Source organism: Panthera uncia, chromosome C2 (genome assembly GCF_023721935.1).
Source record: "Panthera uncia isolate 11264 chromosome C2, Puncia_PCG_1.0, whole genome shotgun sequence".
Classification (NCBI taxonomy): domain Eukaryota; kingdom Metazoa; phylum Chordata; class Mammalia; order Carnivora; family Felidae; genus Panthera; species Panthera uncia.
The window spans coordinates 10,887,580-10,909,353 of record NC_064810.1 but is presented as its reverse complement, the minus strand read 5'-3'; the positions used below and the strand labels follow the sequence as shown (position 1 = coordinate 10,909,353).

The following is a 21,774-nucleotide window of genomic DNA, read 5'->3' as shown; positions in this document are numbered from 1 at the left end:
CCCCCCCCCCCCCCCCCCCCCCCCCGCTCCCCGATCGGTCCACGAAATCCAGATCAGGGAGAGCCTTGCGCACTAGCCCTGCGCTGTGAGCTGAGAGCGTGACGTTCTCAGAGGCCCCTCCCCCTCTCCCTGGCTAGTCCTTTGACCTTGTGCCACGTGAGAACAGCAGCACCTCAGCACCAGCCGCCTCCCATAACCACGACTGTGTGGAAAGGTGGAGACCAGGTTCCTCTTCCGTGTGTGGTTCACTCATAGCTGGGGGGCGGAGGAGCTGTTGCCCGATGCCGGCACCTTGTGGCACCTTCTCAGTGCTCAGGCTCAGGACGCAGCCGCCTCCTCAACCCTTCTAGTCCTGCTCACCCCCGCTGCAGGATCTTCCAAAGACACAGGCTTGCCAGAGACGCCCGTGCCCAGTGCCACCCCGAGAACGGTTGCCGTAGCGTCTCCGTTTCCGTGGCTGGCCTCTGCCAGAAAAACATGGCGCCAAAGATACTAACACGGCCTGTCTACAAGTTCAGGGTAATATTTCATTCCATTTCTCTTAAAGTTTTGGAGTGTTTTATTTTCCTGTAGGCAGATAGTGGCGATGGAGGAGTCCGACGTAACGGGTACCCTGGGCTTTTATAGAGGCCAGGAAGGGATACAGGGTGGTGGTTCGGGACATGGGTTCAAATCCCAGCTCTCCCACTTCCTAATTGTGTGATTGTGGCCAAGTGACTTAACCCCTTTGTGCTATAGTTTCCTCATTTACATATGGAGGGATAATAATTGTACCCAGCAGGTAGTAAGCCCCCCCAAGACAATAGCCTTCTTGTCATTCTTACAGGAGAGAAAAGGCATTTGCACCTGGTCCTGGGCGTGAAGGAATCCATTTAACTGGCTTCCTCCTTTCTTGCAATAAACCGAGACAGAAGGTTGTGTGCATTTTAAGACTTTACAGAAAGCAGTGCTTTTGTAGATAAGGGATTTTGCAGAGAAAAGATTGGACAGCTTCCTTAAAACCTTCAGCCATCTCATTCACTTGTGCACAATTCGGGGTCCCCTGTTCCCCAGTAGTGGGAGGCCCACCTGTGTTGGAGTAAGCACCTTCCTCATGCTCCCTCAATGTGCGGTGACACCCAGCCCCGTCAGCGGACGCTTGGCAAATGGGAGAAGTTGCCCTGTGTTTCAACGCGGCTGGCGTCAGGGAGGCCGACAGAGCAAATGGAATGTGCGAGGCTTCTAAATGTCACGTCCGTGGACCCGGTTGGCAGGCCCGTGCAGCGCCCCACAATAAACCTGTCACACATGCATTGAGTCACTGGATCCCTTATTTCTCATCTCTGCATTCTGTGGCCTTGTGTTCTCTCGCCAGCAAAGAAAGACTGGAATGTTTGGCCCCCAGACGTGCCAGGAGCTCGTTCTTTTTGTTCTTTGTGTTTTGTTTTTAAGCAACCGTACAGCTTGGATAAGGGACATGTGTCACAAGGGTGGGGGGCACCCCAAAGCGCCGTCTCCAGCACACTTAAAGACTGGGAGATGAGTTCTCTCCTGCCCCGTCGCGGACACCCGGACATGCCTCTCAGCATCCACGGCTTTGGGTCTTGGATGCGTCTGGTCTGTTTGCCAAGCCTCCGGCAGGGTTTGAACCCTATGATCTGTCCCAGCAGAGAAGTGGAAGCCAGGATGACCCTCTCCTCTGTGGGGCATTACCTTGTCCTTCTCAGGCCACTGTGGGAAGACCCCCACATCTGAGTCCTCAGTACGACCCTCCAGTGTCACGGCTCCCTCGTGGTAGGAGCCCTCACCCCATCCTCAAGGGGCAGAAGTAATCTGCCAGTCCTCTCCCCTCCCTCCCCTGCCCCTCCCCTCCACCCTGCTGTGTCAACAGCTCCTGGGAGACCAGGAGGGGTCCAGCCTGCCTGCATTTCCTGGCAAGCACCTCCTCTCCTGCACTCCCGGAGAGGAGAGTCGTGGCCAAGGAACACGGGGCCAGGTGACAGGGCTGTGCTCAGTGAGACACAGACCGGGCGCCTGCTCTCATGGAGCTTGTAGGAGCCAGAGGAGAACACCAGCTCACAAATAAGTCATTTCAGCTGCTGCTGAATGTGTGCTGCTGATGTGACTGAGGGCCAGGGCTATCGCAGATGGGATGGCCCAGGAAGGCCTCTGTGGAGAGGTGGAGGTCTGACTGCAGAGGAGTTGGCAGGCAAAGGTCAGGGAGAAACGTGTTTCAAGCCTGAGGGATAGCAAGCGCAAAGGCCCTGAGGGTGACCAAGTTTCTCCAGTCGTTGCCTGAAGACCGTAGCCTTCTTTTTTTTTTTTTTAAGTTTATTTATTTATTTTGAGGGGGGGAGGGGGGAAGGTTGGGGCAGACAGAGACAAGCCCACACCATTAGCACGGAGCCCGATGCAAGGCTTGAACCCACAAACCGTGAGATCATGACCTGAGCCCAAACCAAGAGTCAGTCGCTTAACCGACTGAGCCATCCAGGCCCCCCAGGACCGTCAGCCTTCTAACCCGTCCCTGCTCCGGTCTCACTGTTTTCCAGCCTCTTCTCCACCCCGTGGGCAGAGAGCTATTTTAAAAATGGAAGTTGCAATCTGCTAACAATCATCCAGGGCTTCCCAGTGATAATGGCCCAAATCTCGCAGCTGGGCCTCAAGGCCCTGCCTGATCTTCTCCCTTCCCCAGCCCATCCGGCCGGACCCCTCTCTTCCCTTCTCCTCATGGAGAGCTCCTTGTGCTTCGTCTTTAGCACAGCTCAGTCATCGCTTGCTCAGGGAAGCCTTCCCTGATCGGCACCTTCCTTTCTGAGCTGCTGGTGGAACCCATAGACGGCTGCCGTCATCCAAACACCTTCCAGGTTTCTAACACCAAAAGGTGTGGCAGGTGCAGGGCACATGGGCCTCCAGCTTGCAGGAGGGGACCCTGATGCTTGAAGAGGGGAAGCCCTGGGCTGAGCCCCTTCCAGAGCTAGTCGTTACCATCCCGATCTCACATTCTCTCTGCCCCCTTTTGAGTAACCGTGAGGACCCTCCACAGCGGTCCAGGCTTCTGTTGCTGCGGTGGGTTTCCAAGACGCCCTCTTGAAAACCCTCTCCTCTGACCTCCAAACCACTTGATGGAAGTGCCCACCTGCATCACTGGTCCGCACATGCTGGGTGTGAACTGGGGAGGAAATGAGCAGTGTGGACAGCGTGGACACGGGGCCTTTCCCCACCTAGAGATCCCATCCCTCAACCTGCCAGAGTGTCATCGGTCTGGGATCCGTGGACACCCGTTGTCCGGCCCCACTCTTGCTTGTCTCGTCCTACCCGACCTGCACCTCCCTGCTATCACCACAGTCTCCTCCCCACCTTACAGCCCGTCCCCCCCGCCCCCCGCCTCCCTGTCTTCTCCACCTTGGTCCTCCCATCTTCCCCCTCCTCCTCTCCTTGCTGCCCAGCCCAGCTCCACCGACTCGCCGTGACTCAGCTCTTTGCTGAGCTGCTAGTAACTCATCATACGTGAAGATGAGTGGATTTTAAGACTCAGACACACGCACAGACACACAGATACTCATCTCCCGCCCAAGACCGTGAGCTCCCTGGGGGGGCAAGGCTGGATCCCACAAAGACCCACACAGGAACAGCACTTAGAAGTAGCGATGGTACCTCCCCTCGTACGATTGATTATTGTGCGACGCCCCATCTCCCCGGTAGCTCATGAACCAGAGGACAGCGCCTACCTTGCACCCTTGCATGTCGTGACCGCCCATGGCGGTCGTTCAGGAGCCCTGTGTGGACGGTCTCGCTCCTTCCTCCCCATCTAGGCTGCAAGGAAAGGACACATCGGTGCTCAGTCTCTGCGCTGCATGTGACCTCGAACCCTGCACAAAGCTGTGTTTGGGAAGCCACCATGGCTTAAAAGATAAATTCACGTGAGAAGACCCTGGGACTGGAAATGAGCTTAGTAGTCAAAAGAATTGTCATTCATCATTCTTATAACCGCCCTAACTACCATATATTTATGCGTGTATTTGGTTTTCTGTCTCCCCCACTAGAATGGAAGCTCCATGAAAGCAGGGACCTGAGCGCAGCTATGCAGTTGCTGGAAATGAGCAGGAAATGTCCCGGGCTCAGGTTGTCTCTTGTGTCCCACCGGGGTCAGTTTGCCAAGTTAGGAGAGACCGCAGGGGACCGGGCTATGCTTAGACCCTCGAGAAGAAAGTTCCACTGGGACGAGGAGGATGCCTGCCCCTCTGGACCGCCAGAGCTGGGTCCCGGGACTGGCCAGCCAAGGGTCACTGTCAGAGGAGACACAGCCGCCTTGACCCAGCCTGGCTACCGCCGGCCCAACAGCCTCGGGCGCCACGGACCAGACCATCTTCACAGCCAGGTCTTTCGGGAACGCGTTGGGAGAGGAACGGGGACCGGCCACCCTCGGGCCTACTCTTTGGTTTTCTTGTGGGTCTCTATCTCCCAAGACAGCAAGAACGGAGGGCTTATTCCTGATAGCAGAAGTCACCGTGCACCTGTGGACTCCGCTGTCCCATCGATACAAGGAGGCCGATGAGCAGAGTGACCTTTTTGAGCTCTAGGCCTAGCATTGGGGGTCAGGTGGTGGCAGTGTGACCTGCAGGGACACAGCGTCAGAGGCTTGTCTGAGCTCCAGGTCATGGACGGAGGGACGGCATTCTGGGTTACAACCATAGTTCCCTTTGGACAAGTCGCTTGAGGGACCCACCTGGGTCTGGAATCGGTTCAACAATTGTGACGCTCTCGTGCTACATGAGCCTGGACAGATCTAGTTTCTGAATTTTGCTCCCTTTTCGCACCAGGTGTCTTGATTTCGGGGCTCCCTCTGATGGAGTGGTCCTCACTCTGGGCTGCACGTAGGAGCCTCCTGGAAGCTTCCACATGTTACAGAGGCCCGGTCGGAACCCCGGCCAGGTGGATTTGATTGGTCCGGGCTACCGCAGGGACACCGGGCCTTCTAAATCTCCTTAGGTGATTCCAAACATGCGGCCATTCTCAGGGGCCACAGCCCTCACCCAGCCTCCGTGAAGCTGCCACCGCGATCCTTCCGAAACACGGCCCGGACCTTTCCCAGCTCTGCAACCAAGACAAAAATGTAGACGTCTCACTCTGCTGTTCAAACTCCTTGACTGTACCTCCCCCCCCCCCCCCCCCCCGGCCGAACTGTGTCCCCCTCCCCCACCAGATTGAAACGTTGAAGCCCTTCCCCCCAGTACCTCAGAATATGACTGTTTCTGGAGCTGGGGCCTTAAAGAGGTCATTAAGTTAAGATGAGGCCATCAGGGTGGGCCCTACCTCCAATGTGAAGAGGACATTTGGACGCAAAGAGTCACCAGCAATGATTTTGTAACAGAAGAAAGGCCATGTGAGGATGCAGGGACAAGATGGCCACCTGCCCGCTAAGGAGAAAGACCTTAGAAGAAATCAGACCTGCTGGTACCTTGATCTTGGACTTGCTGCCTCCGGCGCTGTGAGACTCCATTTCTCACGTGTGAGCCGCGTGGTCTGTGGGACGTGGTTACAGCAGCGTTAGCTGACTAATACGTCACCTTCCCAGCAAGGCAGGAGGCATGGTGGTTCAGAACAGTAACTCCGGGGTAGGACCCCCTCTGCCATTGATTAACGGAGGCTTTGGCAAGTCACTTAACTTCTCTGTGCCTCAGTTTCCCTGTCTGTTCAATGGGAGAATAGGCGTAGTAGCTGCCACACAGGATTGTCGGTGAGGACTCTGTGAGTTCACCTACATACAGCGCCTGGAACCGTGTGGCTCATGCGAGCATGCAGTGTTGACTTTCTTTACTCCCTGTTACCCCAGCATCTGCTTTCTCTCCTCACTGCTTTCTCTCTATTCCCCTTTTCTCCAACCGCTTCCTCTACTTGGATCCCTCGCTACGTCCCCACCCGAAACTGCCATGTGCCTGATGGAGTCCAAGCCAAATCCCTGCTTCTCTGGAAGATATTCCCACGTCCCTCTAGTCAAACCTACTGCCTCTCATTCCAATAAACATGTGTCTGTACTTCTAACACCCCAGCCTGCTTTGTGTACCCGAAGGATTTACTTGCGGCCGCTGCTGAGGGTCCCTGAGATACCGCAGGGTGGTGGGTATTGAAAGCAGAGGCTCAGCAAGAAAGGAAAGCAAGGGTGGTAACATCAGTGGGGCCAGGAATGAGCGAACGAGTGCACACCGTGGGATGCTCGACGCCGCACCAGGGATCCCAGCATCCGTTATAAAGCCATGAACGCCATGCCTTTAGTTAAAAGTGACCTATGGCAAATTAAGAGAGAACCTATCCCTGAGAGTAATTTGATTTTTGCAAATTCTCAATAGTCATTAAACTGCCTGGCACCCCATGTAGACTGGATTCCCCTTCTTAGAAGAATTGTTATTCTTCTGGAAGCCACCTTGACCCTTTGAAGCTACGGGGTTAATGCTGAGTGTGGCTGAATGGAAGCCCCCAGAGGGACCCAGCCTAATGGGTCTAGCGAGTTCCCCCAGAGGGACCCAGCCGAATGGGTCTAGCGAGTTCCCCCAGAAGGACCCAGCCTAATGGGTCTAGCGAGTTCCCCCAGAGGGACCCAGCCGAATGGGTCTAGCGAGTTCCCCCAGAAGGACCCAGCCTAATGGGTCTAGTGAGTTCCCCCAGACAGGCCGGAGAGGGCTGCCTGGGTTCAGCCAGACATAAGGCATCGGGGGGTCTTTGGTGCCATCAGGTGACATTCCCCCTCCCCCCACTACAGGTCCCCATGCCCATCCAGCTCCTCTAAACCCCCATAAGAATCCAGTCTTAAGGACTTCAACGCTGAGGTCTCAGGGACGGGCAGCTTGCAGTGATGCCCTTTGTGAGTTTCCTGTGCTTTGGCCAGAACCAGAGTCTAGGTGGGATGCCCGAGCCTCTGGTAGACCAGGGCTCCCCAAGGACAAGGACCCAGCCCGCCTCATTCACCACCAAGTCCCAGCTCCAAGCACAGCTGCACAGGGGGAGCGCACAAGTTCACAGCTTAGAGAATGGGATTGTGGGGGGGGGGGGGGGGGGAGGGGGGAGTGCTCTGGCCGGAGAACCTTCTTTATGTCGTATCCATTGCAGCCTTTCCTACATGACAAGCCATCCCACATGTGCCATTCTGTCCAGGAGGTCGAAGGCAACACAATCAGACTCATTTTCCCAGAAAAATCCAGTGTAGCCTGGCAGGAGCCACGAGAGCCACGAGGCCCCTGTTCCCTCCATTGAGGCCCGCACTGGAGAAGGCTTCGGTGTAGACAGGAGCTCCAGCTCCAACAGGCATCCCGGTGAGCGAGGCCATTTAGCCGGAGAATTTGGGAAGAATGTCCCCACAGACACTGGTATATCCTTTCTCTTAAAGGTGAAAAACCATTGCCTGAGTTTCCATATTGTGGGATTTCTCACCTGGCCCCTCTGGCATTATGCCTTCTGTGATGTCATGTACTACCCACCTTATTGCCTTCCCGCTTCCCGCCTTATCTCCCATAGTGTCCCTGCACCTACTTGGCATACTGGCCCCACACCCCCAACATAATGGCCCCATCCTCCCTGATGCAGAACCCCACCCCCACCCCCACCCCACACACACAAGTAGGACCTCCTCGCAGAGCCTTCCTCCCTCGGGACAAGGAGCATGTACTTCTGAGCCCTGCAGACTCTACTATCCTCGCAGACCTGCAGGAACGTTCTCCGCTGCTTGCTATTTCAAATTTAATTTCCATGTTCGCGTCTCCCTCCCAGCTGTGAGTTTCCTTGAGGACAAGGGCATTATCTTGCTCATTCCTGTGTCTCTTGGGCTTCGTAGGAACTTAATAAATATTTATTGACCATCTTAGAGTATATTTTGGCCCTTTCATAACAGGAACGAGGCCTGTTTATTTGGTTTATCCAGTGGCCGGCTTGCTGTGGGGGCTGGTTTGGTTTTTAAAATCATGGGCCTTGTTGAGAACGGAAGGAGAAGGGTTGGGAATGAGAGGGGCGACGCCCCGGTTGTACCCTAAGTACTTCTGTATCCTTTGAACTGTTTACACCGAGCATGTGTTTATGTACTAGTTTTGTAATAAAGCAATTTATTTAGATTATGCTGTTCCTATGAACGTTGTCCCGTTGAGGTGACAAGATGACCTTTTTGGGTAAGATTTTCCCACATTCTCTCCAGTGCCCCAGACTCAACTACTCTCAAAGGGGTCTCACGGCTACTCTCCACTTTGTGAATGTGTCTACGCAAAATTACAAGGGACAGCACAGAGATTGGGAATTTTATGTGGGCTGTAATTAGGGATCGGTTTTAAGTGCCCAGAGTCGCTTGCAATATTATTTCAGCTGTGAGTGGATTATAGTTCATTTTAAGAATCCCTTCATCACACTGAGATGTCCGTGAAAAGTTATTTGCTCTGCTTTATTCTCTCATTTTTCCCCGGGAAAGGGAGCCAGAAAATCATGTTTATCCTGGTTCCCAAAGGAGAGAAGAACCACGTCCCTCCACCCTTAAAGAAAACTCTCTTATTTGCAATGTCTTTTCCATTTACCCCGCTCTGAATAATGGAGTTTTTAAACTCGTTTGTTTTTCTAAATATTAAATTTTCAAAGGAAGGATATTTTTTAGCTCAAAGTACCTATTTCCAGCCTGTAATGGTCTTCTTGGTCTGGCATCCAGCAGCAAGAACTTTTAAAACAGCATCGTGTGGGTCGGTTCAGTAGCTAAAAAGACCATTCAAAGCCAACACTGTTGGCATACAATGCTGAGACGAATCTCCCCACAAAATCTTTGCTTTTTGTTGTACGCTGGGGCCTGGAGAGGCCATCTGAGCCAGTCCCCTGCCTCCAGGCAGGCTGGTAGGTGGACGGCGTGGGGTGGAATTTGTGGCGGCAAGCAACCCAGAGTCACATGACACCTGTCAGCTGGGTCAGCTCTGACATGGGTCCTCTGGGTGGATGGACGGGAATGCTGGAGCTGCCCGGAGCAGGAGGCCGTGCAACCTCCTCGTGCCCCCCCCTTCCATGTGCAACAGACCCCCCAATTCACCCCAAACTGGCCCCGGGAACCAGGGATTCTTGGACTAATAGCCTAAGTCCACTCTAGACCTTTTGCTGTTGTTCGGGCTCCGGGCTTCTTCAAAGCCGTACCACATAGGGGAGCCAGGGGGCTCAGTCGGTTAAGAGTCGGGACCTTGACTTCAGCTCAGGTCACGATCTCACAGTTCGTGAGTTCGAGCCCCGCGTGAGGCTTTGTACTGACAACGCGGAGACTGCTTGGGATTCTCTCTCTCCCCTCCTCCCTCTGCCCCTCCCTGACTTGTGCGCTCGCTCTCTCTCTCTCAAAATAAATAAATAAACTTAAAACAGCAACAACGACAACCATACCACGTAATACTTGAAGACTCAGAACTTCTGAAATCCAAAGCAAGTCATTTCCTGGTAATGTTTCCTCCCGGGTCCTTGTTTCCGACTCCTCAGTCGTTCTAAGCAAATCTGCGGGTCACTTGCAGTATCCTTGCTTCAGAGCTGTCAACCTGGCCAGGCTTTCAGTTTCCAGTAATGTCAGTGTTTCTCAGTGGGGGGGCTGTTGACATTCGGGGAAGGCAATTCCCTGTCCTGTGTATTGCAGGGCATCTTAACAGCCCTGGGCCAGCCCCACCCAATCCCAGCCGTCACCTCCAGTCATTATGACGACCAAAAATGCTTTCTCAGCCCCCGGGGGCTGGGGGGCCGCACAAGCCTCAGCTTGGTGGCGGTTAGTATCCCTTCGGCCTGTGGGAACTAATACCACCCCCAGCCGAGGACTGTATGCTCTGGAGGCAGACGTTTCTCCTCTTTCATTGTGAATCCTCAGCACCCAGCAGTTGGTGCCAGACTCAAGACAGGACGTCGGTAAACACGTGTCCAATGAATGAATGAATGAATGAGATCCACGAACAAGCTTCAAGAGGGCCTGTGAACCCTATAAAACTGTGTGCAAAATATGTGTGTGTGTGTGTGTGTGTGTGCGCGCGTGTGTGTGTGTGTTGTACATGTGAGTTTTCTGGGGCCAGAGTTCATAGCATCCATCATGTTCTCCAAGGGAAATTGTGACTGAAAGGGATGTTCAGAGGATGGGGCAACCAGTGTCCCCCTGATGTCCTAGCCCGATGTTTGTATCCCTGCAAACACCCCTGCACGGTGTGGGATGCGTCTAACAACTGCAGCTCTAAACAATATCCTAATATCCCCACAGCGAGGAAGGTCCTGGGCACCTGGGTGGCTCGGGTTAAGCATCCAGATTCGGCTCAGGTCACGATCTCACGGTTCGTGGGTTCGAGCCCCGCGTCGGGCTCTGGGCTGACGGCTCAGAGCCTGGAGCCTGCTTCGGATGCCGTGTCTCCCTCTCTCTCTCTGCCCCACCCCCGCTCATGTTCTGTATCTCTCGCTCAAAAGTAAACACACATTAAAAAAAAATTTTTTTAAAAGAAAGGAATGTCCTGAAAATTCTAGGGGAGACCCTGCTCCGTGAGAGTTCCTACAAGTCCCTGTAATGCAAGGGCTGCATTCTGCTCTGTAATAAGAACAAGCCTTCCTCTCTCCTGGGCTCTTTGACTCATCGACAGGACAGTTTGGTGAGAATAGGTGACAAGTGAGATGTTTCCTCCCAACTGAAGAGTGTTTCCCAGGTGGCTTTCTTAATGAAAGCCCAAGGACTTGGTGGCTGTCACTCCACCACTCAAAAGCCGAAGCTCCCACAGGGGCTTGGCAGAGGCGGGCAGAACTGAACAGAGCGAGCCATCAGGACTTGCTTCCTTCCTGAGAGCTCGCTGACGGAGCAGTTGTTCTAATGAAGCACAGCCAACGCCCCAACCCGCAAAGAACAGCTGGACCAAGCTGGTGGCTGAGCGGAGGGCCCAAGTTCCAGATTCATCTGCAGACCTGCATGGTGGTTCATGCCCAGCTCACGGATCTGTGGATTTATAGTTTGGCCACATTGCAGTGGCTTTGAATGAGGTCGTGGGGATGGGCGTGGAGAATATTAACATAAGGATGGCTCGTCCCTGCTGCTTTCCCAGCTCCCATCTGCCTGCCCATCCTCAAATTGTCCTGTCCCAGGAAGAGAATCTAAAGCAGTCTAGAAAGAGCATTTGGCCAGGGGAGGGTACAAGACGGAGGACTAGAAGGACCCAGATGTGGAGCTCAGCTCTGGCACAGGAAAATGTTTGCTAAGAAGTCAGTGATATCATTCACCTCAGAGGGATCATCCTATTTGCAGAATCTTCCAGCATATAGACTAGGTCATGAGCCCAAGTCTAGGGGGAAGACTTTCTGGGGGGGGGGGGGAAGATGGAAACTCTGAGGAATTCCTGATAGTCCAGAGCAAGCTTCTCAAACTTTAGTTTGCCTTAAAAAAATCACCTGGAGAGCTTGTTAAATCAGGTTCCTGGGCCCCAAATCTAGGTAGTCTATTCTGCAGAGGCCTGGTAATTTGCATTTCTAACAAGTTCCCTGGTGTGGCTCATGCTGCTGGTCCCGGGACCACACTTTGAGAACCACTGGTGGCTGGCAGGATGTTTCATATTGTGCTCCATCGCGCCCCCTTGTGGGGGGGAAATGGTATGAGAAAAGCAACGGAATAGGACCCCCTGCCCGCATTCCCGCCTACATCCAGGACACCTTTCAGTCTATTTTACAAATCTGGTTTTGTGTGTGTGTGTGTGTGTGTGTGTGTGTGTGTGATAAATGAAGAACCCCTCATAAAAAGGAGAGGAGAGACCACGGGCCTGGAACAGGTGGGCCCAGGCCTGTATGAAGGGCACCCCCAAGAAAGGGGGCTTCCCCCCCCCCCCCCCGTTCCAGCGTGCCGTGTCATGAGGCAGCCTTCGCTGATAAGTGGAGAACGTTCAAAGCCAACAAAACCCTAAATAGCCAACCAGGTGAGCAGAGGCAAGGGCAGGCACCAGCTTCCGTGTGTGTCCCATCTCAGGTCAACCGAGCCCGTTCCCTCGGGCACCTGGGGCCCCGGATGTGCCCAGCTGTCTGCAGCTGGGGCAGTTTCCCTGTCTATCTTGGGGCTTAATGCCTCTCCAGGCACACGGCAGCAGCCTGGCTCATGGACTTTACCTGGCACTGTCTGAACGCTCTCCACATCTCTCTGCCCTGTGCCCAGGCCCAGCAGGAGCCTCAGCACAGCCACCTGAGCCTCGGAGAGCCAACCTCAGGACAAGCTGATGCCCTCCTGTAGCTGGGACCCAACAACAGTAGCCGTCTGGGGTAGAGCCCAGGTTCTGGCGTCAAAGCGTCAGGCTCGAGTCTCGGCCACTGCAAAGCTAAGAGATTTGGGGTGAGGCAACCCGTCAGAAGCTCCGTTTCCTTGTCTGTGAAATGGTGACGCTTCCGGAGCCTCTGTGGGCTTTGAGCAGACCTGCCAGCGTAGAGCTCCTTGTGGAGCACCTGGCGTGGGGTGAGCCCTCAGGAAATACCGGCCAATTACTCCTTAGTCTTCTCTGGACATTATCGTGTCAGCGGTTTGGACGAAGGGGTGCACTGCCTGGGTCAGTTCGCTAGGCTGCCGCAACAAAGGCCACACACGGGGTGGCTCAAAACAACAGAAATTTATTCTCCCACAGTTTTGGAGAAAAGTCCAAAAGCAAAGTGTTGACAGAGACATGTCCCTCTGGAGGCCTTGGGGGAGATTTTTTTTGTGCCTTCCTCTTCGCTTCCGATGGCGGCTGGCAATCCTTGGCGTTCCTTGGCTTGCACCTCCCTCTGTCCTTGCCTCTGTCATCACATGACCTTCTTTCTGACCGTCTCTGTATGTCTTCCTATAAGGACACCAGTCACATGGGATTAGAGCCCACCCTAACTGAGTATGACTTCATCTCAATTTGACTCTATCTCCAGAAGCCCGATTTCTGGTCACAGTCACAGTCACAGTCACAGGAACCAAGGTCATAGGTATAGGTCACAGGAACCAAGGGTTCCGAGGAACAGGAACCAAGTCACAGGAACCTAAGGTCACAGCCACAGGAACCAAGAGTTAGAACTGGAATGTGAGGGCGTCTGGGTGGCTCAGTCGGTTGAGCGTCCGATTTCGGCTCAGGTCATGATCTCGCGGTTCGAGCCCCGCATCGGGCTCTGTGCTAATGGCTCAGAGCCTGGAGCCTGCTTCGGATTCTGTGTCTCCTTCTCTCTCTACCCCTCTCCTGCCCGTGCTCTGTCTCTCTCTCTCTCTCTCTCTCTCTCTCAAAAATAAACATTAAAAAAATTACATATATAAAAAAAGAACTTGATTGTGTATTATTAGGGAACGTGATCGAACCTGTGACACTGCCCGACTCCAGTGAGGCCACAGGGACCAGCAGGCACGAGGCCCCAGGTTCTTCGCTGTGAGGCTGTCTGAGCTTCCCTAGACTTGCACTAAAATGTCCCAATGGTTGTGTTTTCCAGGGTGTTCAGACTTACACCTCTTGGATATGCTGACCCCCACTGAAAGAAAGCGGCAAGGATACATCCATGAGCTCATTGTGACAGAGGAGAACTATGTGAATGACCTCCAGCTGGTCACAGAGGTAATGGCAGCCATGGGTGCCGGTGGGGGCCGGGGATACTGGCAGAGGTTGGGGAGAAGGGGGACCTCAGTTAAGGAGGGCTGCACCCTGATTCTCAGCCTGAGAGGTTTTCTGATGTGTGGGGAGAATCTGGATGGTAAATCACACAGGAGATTTCTACCCAAGAGAAGATGGTCGAACTCTTATCCGTGGCCCTCTGAGTCATCCCCGTAGAGGGATCACTCATGTCAGGGGATGAATGAGTCCGTGAGGAGGTGTGTGGAAGGAGACACGTGGGCTGGGGACTGGGAGTCTAGACTCTCCTCGGAGAAGTGGGTGCTTAGCCACCAACTAGTTAATGCCATAGAGCAGGCCATGTGGTCTCCCGGGCCTCAGGGTTGGCATCTGAAAATGGCAGCCATCCAGCCAATTATCTCGAGTCCTTCCTGGTGGTACATATTACCTCTGAGGAAAATCTGTTGCTGAGAATGAAGATGTTTCCTCCCAGGTCCCCGTGCACTGCCCTGTCCCAGAGGATGACTTGTTTTGTCTCTCCTCCTGGGTGGCTGTTGAAAGGCCTGGGCCACTTGGTCCAGAAGGATGAGGAGAGGCAGAGTTGGGAACCCCTTGTTTTTGAAGAAGACTTTTGTTTATGCTCACGGGAAGTTGCCATGTTACCAACAGGGGTTTGCAGAGCTGAATGGCAGGATCACTCTACAGTTTGAAAAACATTGTAATAGTTTTGAAACTCCTGCTCCCCCGCTGCCCCTCACCTAACAGTTGTGCAACTATCTCCTTGGACAGCCTTAACCAGGAACGTCACCACCCGCTGCCCAGTGTTGAATGGGTACAGGAGGCGGGATGGTTTACTGGTCCAGGAGGCACATTCATGCATAGGAAGTCATGGTGCATACTTAGGAAAAGTGCCCCTTCCTCAAGACACTTGACTGTCACTAAATATGCAATCTAGGATGTCTAAGATGTGAATGTCACCCCCTTAGATGTGGCACTTTTGTGTAGTGGTCTGGTACATGCTGGGTTCAATGTCAGCTCAAGGACTCATGAAGAATAGGGCTCCCAGGGAACAGCCTGAGCCCAGCCACATTTATTTCAAAGATGGGACAGGCTGTCCCATCTCTAAAGACCCTTCAGAAGAACGCCCTGCCCTCCAGTAGGAGACGATGACCTCTTTGCAGGCAGGGGCTCGCCACGTGGGGCTGGGCCGAGAGCTGTGATTTACCCTGAGTCACCCAACCACGCAGAGCTTGGATCCTGGGCAGGCTCATTTCTTTCCCGGAGCCGCAGCCGGCCCCTGTACCAGCCCGGCCCAGGCCAAGGGCCCAGCGGCAGAAGACATCACCCAGGCTGCTGGTTAGAGTCCCTGCTTCCTTGGGCGGCTCCCCTCCGGGTGCCCGAGGCTTGTCTATGCAGCAGACGCTGCAGGGGAGCCTGAAGGAGCCGCCCACACCCACGTGCATCCTGAAGCCCCCCACTTTTCCCGCCATGCCCACCCCCCACCGTGGGCAGGTAAGAGTGTGCGTGACTTTCGACAGGCCTCCGGGCTTTATCCTGGTGGAGTTAAGGCCCGTCCTCTAGAGTTCAGCCACCCTTCCCTGTAAAACAGTGCAGAGACCTGATGGGGAACTGCCCCCCCCCCCCACAACCGCTCGGGTAGAGTGGGGGAGGGGCGTCTGCTGCAGAAGCTGCGGGAAGCTTCTGGGCCTCCCCACAAAGCTGCAGACGGCCCGGTCCTCTCCATGCTCTGCAGAGACCTGTGTGCGTGTGTTTCAGGTGTAAGCTAACCGTTTGCTTTCTGAACTGCTTCGTTTTCTGCACCTGTAGATCTTTCAGAAACCCCTGATGGAGTCTGAGCTGCTGACAGAGAAAGAGGGTGCTATGATTTTTGTTAACTGGAAGGAGCTGATTATGTGTAATATCAAACTACTGAAGTAAGCCTCTCTCCCCTAACCCCGGCCTTGCTTCGTCCCCTCGGCTCTCACACACTAGCACCTCCGCGTGGCTTTGTCCGTGTGTCCCCCGTGCATGCCGCCCCGTGTTTCTTTCTGCCTCTTTTGCTCATTTCCACCCATAAGCACCATGATTCCTTTTCGCCCCCCACCCCATGCTTCCCGCACACACACCCCCAGTTTGTCATCGCACAGAGTAAATTGCCCAGTTCCTGCTTTCACTGTGGGTCTAGAGTTTCCGGAGCGAGGCCAGTCCTGGCTGCCGATCGCTGACCGGCTCCCTCCCGGGGCGTGGGGTGGCTCCCCACATGCCCGCCCGCAGGTCCGGGTCCCGTGGGCGAATACTGTTCTCTTGGGACATTCTTGGCTCCTGGGGGCGGAGAACGGTGGGTACCATTTGCTGCCCGTGGTCAGCATTTCCTCAGGTTAACGCTCTGAGAAGCTAGCCTGGAACCCCTTAAATTTTATTCCCATTTTGGTTTTTCAGAGGCAGCTTCAGGGCCAGGGAGGAAGCGCTGGGTCAAGAGACCTGCCAAGGTCTTGACCAAGTCAAGAGACCTGGGTTTGGAGCCCAACTCACTGCCCATCCTCTTTGAGCCTCGGGTTCCCCATCTGTAAACTGAGGGGGTTGGATTATGTCATCACAAAGGTCCCTTCTAAAAAGATCCCACCCCACCCCACCCCGAGGGGCCTGGGTGGCTCAGTCAGTTGAGTGACGTCGGCTCAGGTCACAGTCTCGTAGTTTGTGAGTTTGAGTGCCACATCAGGCTCCCTGCTGTCCACAGGAATCCCCCTTTGGATGCTCTGTCCCCGTCTCTCTGCCCCTCCTCCTGTCTCTGCTCTCTCTCTCTTTCTCAAAAATAAATAAATATTTAAGATAATAATAATAATAAAAGAATACCCCAAATCTGTGCCCAGCAGGCCATACTTTGGAACAACACTTGCTAAGAACACAGAATAGGCCTGTGGCGATCCAGTGGGCTGGGGGAGAAGGGCCGCCCCCCACGGGGGCCCCAGGTTGAAGCGCAGCCCCGGGAACCTGGAATCCATTCCCAATCTTCACGTTCCCGTAACTGGGAAGCGGCTATTTCCTAAATGTGATCCCTCATTCTTGTAAAGTAATTCCACGCCCCCCCACCCCACTTTCTTGAGTGTGTGTTTGGGAGTGGTGGGGGGATGGGGAGAGAAGTGGGTAGAAATAAAAATATGACATCTGCTCTCTCTGTGCTCTGGAAAACAAATAATCAGAGATGACCCCCAGGGGTGCTTTGAGAAAGTGTTTCCATTATCCTCCTTGAGGAGGGTGCTGTAGAAGTTTCTGAATGTAGATACGGGTCGGATGCTTAGGCCAACATCTTGTTCTTGCTCTCCTGGCTGTGTCTTTGGGCAAGTCACTTACATTCTCTTGGCCTCGGTGTCCCCATCTGTAAAATGGAGATAATAATGGTACCTACCACGTAGGGCGGCTATTAGGGGGTCTTTAGATGAAAGTGCCTGCCTGTCTTCAGTGTTGGGCTCAGCCCCCTTGCCTTGGAGCCAATGGGGCTAGTTAACCCCTGAACCTACAGGAGCTGAACCTGAAGGGTTGGAGACAAGTTGTTTCAAAATAGCCACAAGTTTTCTGTTGAAAATATACCTACAAGTAATTTTTATTTAAGTTTACTTATTTATTTTAGACAGAGAGAGACAGAGAGACAGAGAACAAGCAGGGGAGGGGCAGAGAGAAAGGGTGAGAGAATCCCAAGCAGGGTCCACGCAGAGCCTGATGTGGGGCTCGAACTCATGAACCATGAGATCCTGACCTGAACCAAATTCAAGAGTTGGATGCTCACCCGACTGAGCCACCCAGGCGCCTTTGAAAATAAACCTACAAGTTAAAACCTCTTTCCTTGGGCAGCAATCAGTGGGCGGTGGGGAGGTGGGAGATGCATCTCACGTCCCCAAGGGCCCTTGCCCCCCATGTCACCCTCCCTCCTGTCCTGTCAGGGAAACAGCAGCCCCTTCCTTGAGCTCTGTCACGGCCAGCCCCTTCCTCCCGTTAGCGCTGACGTGCTCCCCAGCCCCGGAGGTGGGAATCGAGAGTGCTTACAGCTGGGAAAGCCAGGCTCAGAGAGGTCCAGTGACTTGAAGTCACACAGAAGGCAAGCCTGTGTCCCAGGCTGCTCTGTGGATGACCTACTGGAGGTTCCACCCCATCCTGCAACCGATGGAAAGAACGTGGAGCCAGGAGGTGAATGTCCTAAGTTGTGTCTGGCCCCCAGCGCCTTCTAACTTGTTCTGGGCAGTTTCCTTGGGCAGACCCCTCTCGACCCCTTGTCTTGGGACCTGTCAACTTGCAGGTGTGGTGCCTGCCTGGTCGGGCATGCAGGGTTATCCTGAGGAGCAAGGAGGTGAGCCATACCCCTGGCACACTGTGAATCATGTCAAACATGCCTGCACAGCACCGTCTTCCTGCGATCACAGTGTCCCTGTGCTCTGTCCCCTTCCTCCGATGACCTGATCAGTTAGCTTGGGTGAACTAATGTTTTTATATCCTAGATAAAATATTTAATAGGAGCCTTCTGGGGATCTGATTTCTTTCTTTTTTTTTTTCCCCCTTTTCTATGTCACTATGAAAAATTCTAAACAGAAAAATGAAAAGAAGTATAAGGTGAACGCCCATATTGTGGATTGTATAGTGAACATCTTGCTACATTCCTTTGCTGCATAGACTTGACTTCTCCTGCAAAGGATTAACCCCAGTGATGGGGGGATTTGGGGGCCCCTGCAGGCTAGAAGAGGAAGGCTTTTTTGGATAAAGAGACTGTAAGGCAGCAATCCCTGCAAGGCCACATATCTGCCACTCCCGATCCAAGGGCCAGCAACTCCTTGTACTTGGGGTGGGAGGGGGAAGGACATGGGATTTAGGAGACAGATAGATAAGAAACAAATACAATGAAAATAAAGGAGTGCTAACTGGGACATAGGACTTCCTACTAATGATGCTTCTGGTTGGGGGTCAGAGCAGATGGTTTGTTCTCTTGCTGGTGAGTGGAGAGCTGTGAAATTTGCTTTTAAGAAACAGAGTAGGACAGAAAGATCTAGAACGTTTTTATGTTAAGAGTGGGCACAGGCCCCTGAGTATAGCTGTCAGAAGTGACAGAAGGGACTCAGAAGTGACATAGGGCTGTGCAAACCAGGTGTTAGGGACTGTTTTTTGTGTGTTTTTTAAAATTTTGTACAGTTTATTTCTTTTGAGAGAGACAGAGAGAGTGCGAGTGGGGGACAGGTAGAGACAGAGAGAGGGAGAGAGAATCCCAAGCAGGCTCCGCCTGGAGGGAGGGAACTTGGGGCTGGGGGCGGGGCATGGAGGAGAGGCCGGAAGCGGAGACAGGGAGAGAAGCAGAGGGCTGTGGAAGGAGAGAAGTGGAGAGAAACCTGGCCGGAGGGCAGGAGCTGCTTCCGGAGGAAGGACGGGGCCTGCGCAGAGCAGCTCGGGCGTGGAGGCAGGTCTGGACGCTGTGTCTATTGTCTCACGCTCAGTGCTCAGGGACCTGGAGCTCCGGGGTCACAGGTCACACCTCCTGGGTTCAAGGGCTGCTCGGGTCAGTATTAGCTGTGTGAGTTTGGTCAGGTCTCTCGGTTTCCCTAGGCCTCAGGTGTGCCACAGCCAATAGGGAGAGTTAGCAGTACACATCAGAGTGTTTGTTTGATACGTAAAGCACGTATTAATAAATGCAAGCTCTGTTGACCATGTGCTTGCTCTGCGGACCTCAGAGGGTCGGGAGCGCTAATTCATTCAGCAAACACCGAGCGCTCTTTGAAATGTCCATTCGCTGATTGCTTACCAGCCGTTCGGCCTCCACCCAGTAAACCTTTAGATGAGATTACAAACCAGCTCACCAAAGGGCAGAGCTGTGGCAGCTGAGTCACGTGACCCGGGAGCCTGGTGACACCCTCCGTTCAAACCCATTCAGGCCCAGTCCTGCCTGTGCAATAGAACATCCCAGAAGGAGACCCACGAGTGAACCTAACAGGTGCCTGGTCCATAGTAGGAGCCTGGTTTTAGGCCTGGCCCCTAGGTGGACAACTGGAGTCTGCAAGTGTGGGGTTCCAGAACCCAGGTGTTGGTTTAACCTCTTCACGACAATGCCTATCTTTCTTCTTTTCTCCTTTCCTTGTCTCCTCCATTATTATTTTTTTTAAGGGGGTGGGGGAGGGGGTGGTACTTTTATTCTCTTAGAGAAAGATTCTTTTGCTCCTCCTCATAGGAAAATGATGGAATGATGGAATTTCTTCCACTGTCCATCCATAACCAGTTTGTAACATGGTTATTCAGGGCTCTGGTCCCCCAGAACTGGGGGTGACATCATCCCCAATTGAGCAAGTTGAGGAAATTTCTACACGTTGGGAGATATTCCATACCAACCCCCTCAATGAGCAATGGCCATTTGGCTATTCTGAGGGTATCAGGCTGCCACCCCTCTCCCCGCAAGCTGCCAGTGTTGACGGGCATCTCTCCCTACAAGGGCATCTGCAGAGAGAGAATTACTAATTGTTCAGACCACATAATTTATTTTCCCTAAAATTTCTCTCCCTGACTTGTTTGCCCAGTCCAAGGATTATTCCTTTAGCCAAAAATGTAGGAGAAAGAAAATAATGTGATGTGAAGTTTTTAAAGCCTAATGCTAATATTGCAAAGCTTCCTTGGAATTCTGTAGCTTTATCCTTACCTCAGGGCTTCTCTAACATGACCGTGAAAGCAGCCAAAGGTTATGTGAAAATCATATATTGTACCATTCTTTTTCATCCAAGCTTATGTGAAAATCATATATTGTACCATTCTGTTTCATCCATCCATCCATCCATCCATCCACCCATTCACCCATCCATCCATCCATCCATCCATCCATCTATCCATCATCATTGGGGTAGGCAGAACACATTCATGCCTCGTGTTGTGGTCCTGCCGTCAGGGTGCATTGCTATCCTTGCTGGCTAGAAGCCCAGTGATATGTCCTCTAGAGGCTGGTGTTAGGAGTTCTCATATTGGAGTTGGAAGGTTGGGATGCACAGTCTTGGCTCTCATGGCCCTGAACGCTCAGGCTGCCGCTGGACCCCAGAACAAACCTTTCCCAGTCCCATCAGTCTCTCCTCAGCCTCCAGGATATGAATTGTTTGGGTTCACTGGTCCATTATCATATAAACAGGCTTCTCTTTTCAGAACCCCGTAATCCAGTCAATTTCAAATTAGCCACAGCAATGAAGCAGTGAATGACACAGATAGTCGACAATCATTTGTACTTGGCTTTGGTGACATAATGGGATTATTTTTCTGTGGCAGTTGATTTTTACCATCTTAATTATGTTATGTTCAGTCTGAAAATGAGCCTTCATGTCCCTTGGCAACAGTAGCCTCCCTTGGGTGGCACTGGTCCGGATTCAGACTCAGTGCCGGGGCCACAGTGGCCTGGGACTTTGACCACAGATCGTCTATGAAGTGAGACATCAACACAGAGATCCTGTCTGAGTTACTAAATAACTGATTCCGTACTTCTCCATGAGAAAAATACTATTTTTCGTGCTGACTCGTTCAGCAGAGATTTCTTTGAAAAGTTTTTATTCCCAAGAACCAGCCAACAGCCATCATGCCAGAGAAAAATGGCCCGGTGATACCTCTCTGTAGCACTAGACTCATTTCTTTTCTGTTCCTTGTCTCCCCAGTAGATCCTTTAGTGGCCCCGGGTCTGTGCCCCTCACGCACGTTCTGTTTCTGTACCACCTAGAAGTGCACCATGTCACCACTGGCTGAGGGTAAAGGCAGGGGGCTCACTTCTCACGTTCCCGTGCAGAGCGCTGAGAGTCCGCAAGAAGATGTCTGGGGAGAAGATGCCTGTGAAGATGGTCGGCGACATCCTGACCGCCCAGCTGCCGCACATGCAGCCCTACATCCGCTTCTGCAGCTGCCAGCTCAATGGGGCTGCCCTGATCCAGCAGAAGACGGACGAGGCCCCGGACTTCAAGGAGTTTGTCAAAGTAAGGAGCCCAGGCTGAGCCGAGCCCCGGCCCCTGAGTGGTTGTCGCAGGACAGCCGGGGGTGCGAGGAGTGAAGTCAAGCCTGCAGGATCATTCCTGCTAAAAAGCCAACAGGACTCAGGTCTTGGCTGAGCAACAGGGGTGATGTGAGCTGGCAGGTGTGGCTGTGACCCAGGGGGTGGACGTGGAGAGGAGGGGCCAGCCCCGCACCCGGCAGCTCTGATCTGCGGTCCAGGAGTGTTAGTGGTGTTGTTTGGATGCAGGTTTTAATCTTCTGT

The 21,774-nt window shown here is 53.3% G+C and overlaps 1 protein-coding gene across 1 annotated transcript in view; it reads left to right on the top strand.

The window, feature by feature from the left end:
* ITSN1 (intersectin 1) overlaps positions 1-21,774 on the top strand; it is a 219,303-nt gene that overhangs the window by 177,418 nt on the left and 20,111 nt on the right. Inside the window, exons 29-31 of the mRNA XM_049629272.1 lie at positions 13,414-13,535; positions 15,357-15,463; positions 21,313-21,496. Of these exons, the coding sequence (XP_049485229.1) occupies positions 13,414-13,535; positions 15,357-15,463; positions 21,313-21,496 (413 nt within the window). The remainder of the gene's footprint in view (positions 1-13,413; positions 13,536-15,356; positions 15,464-21,312; positions 21,497-21,774) is intronic.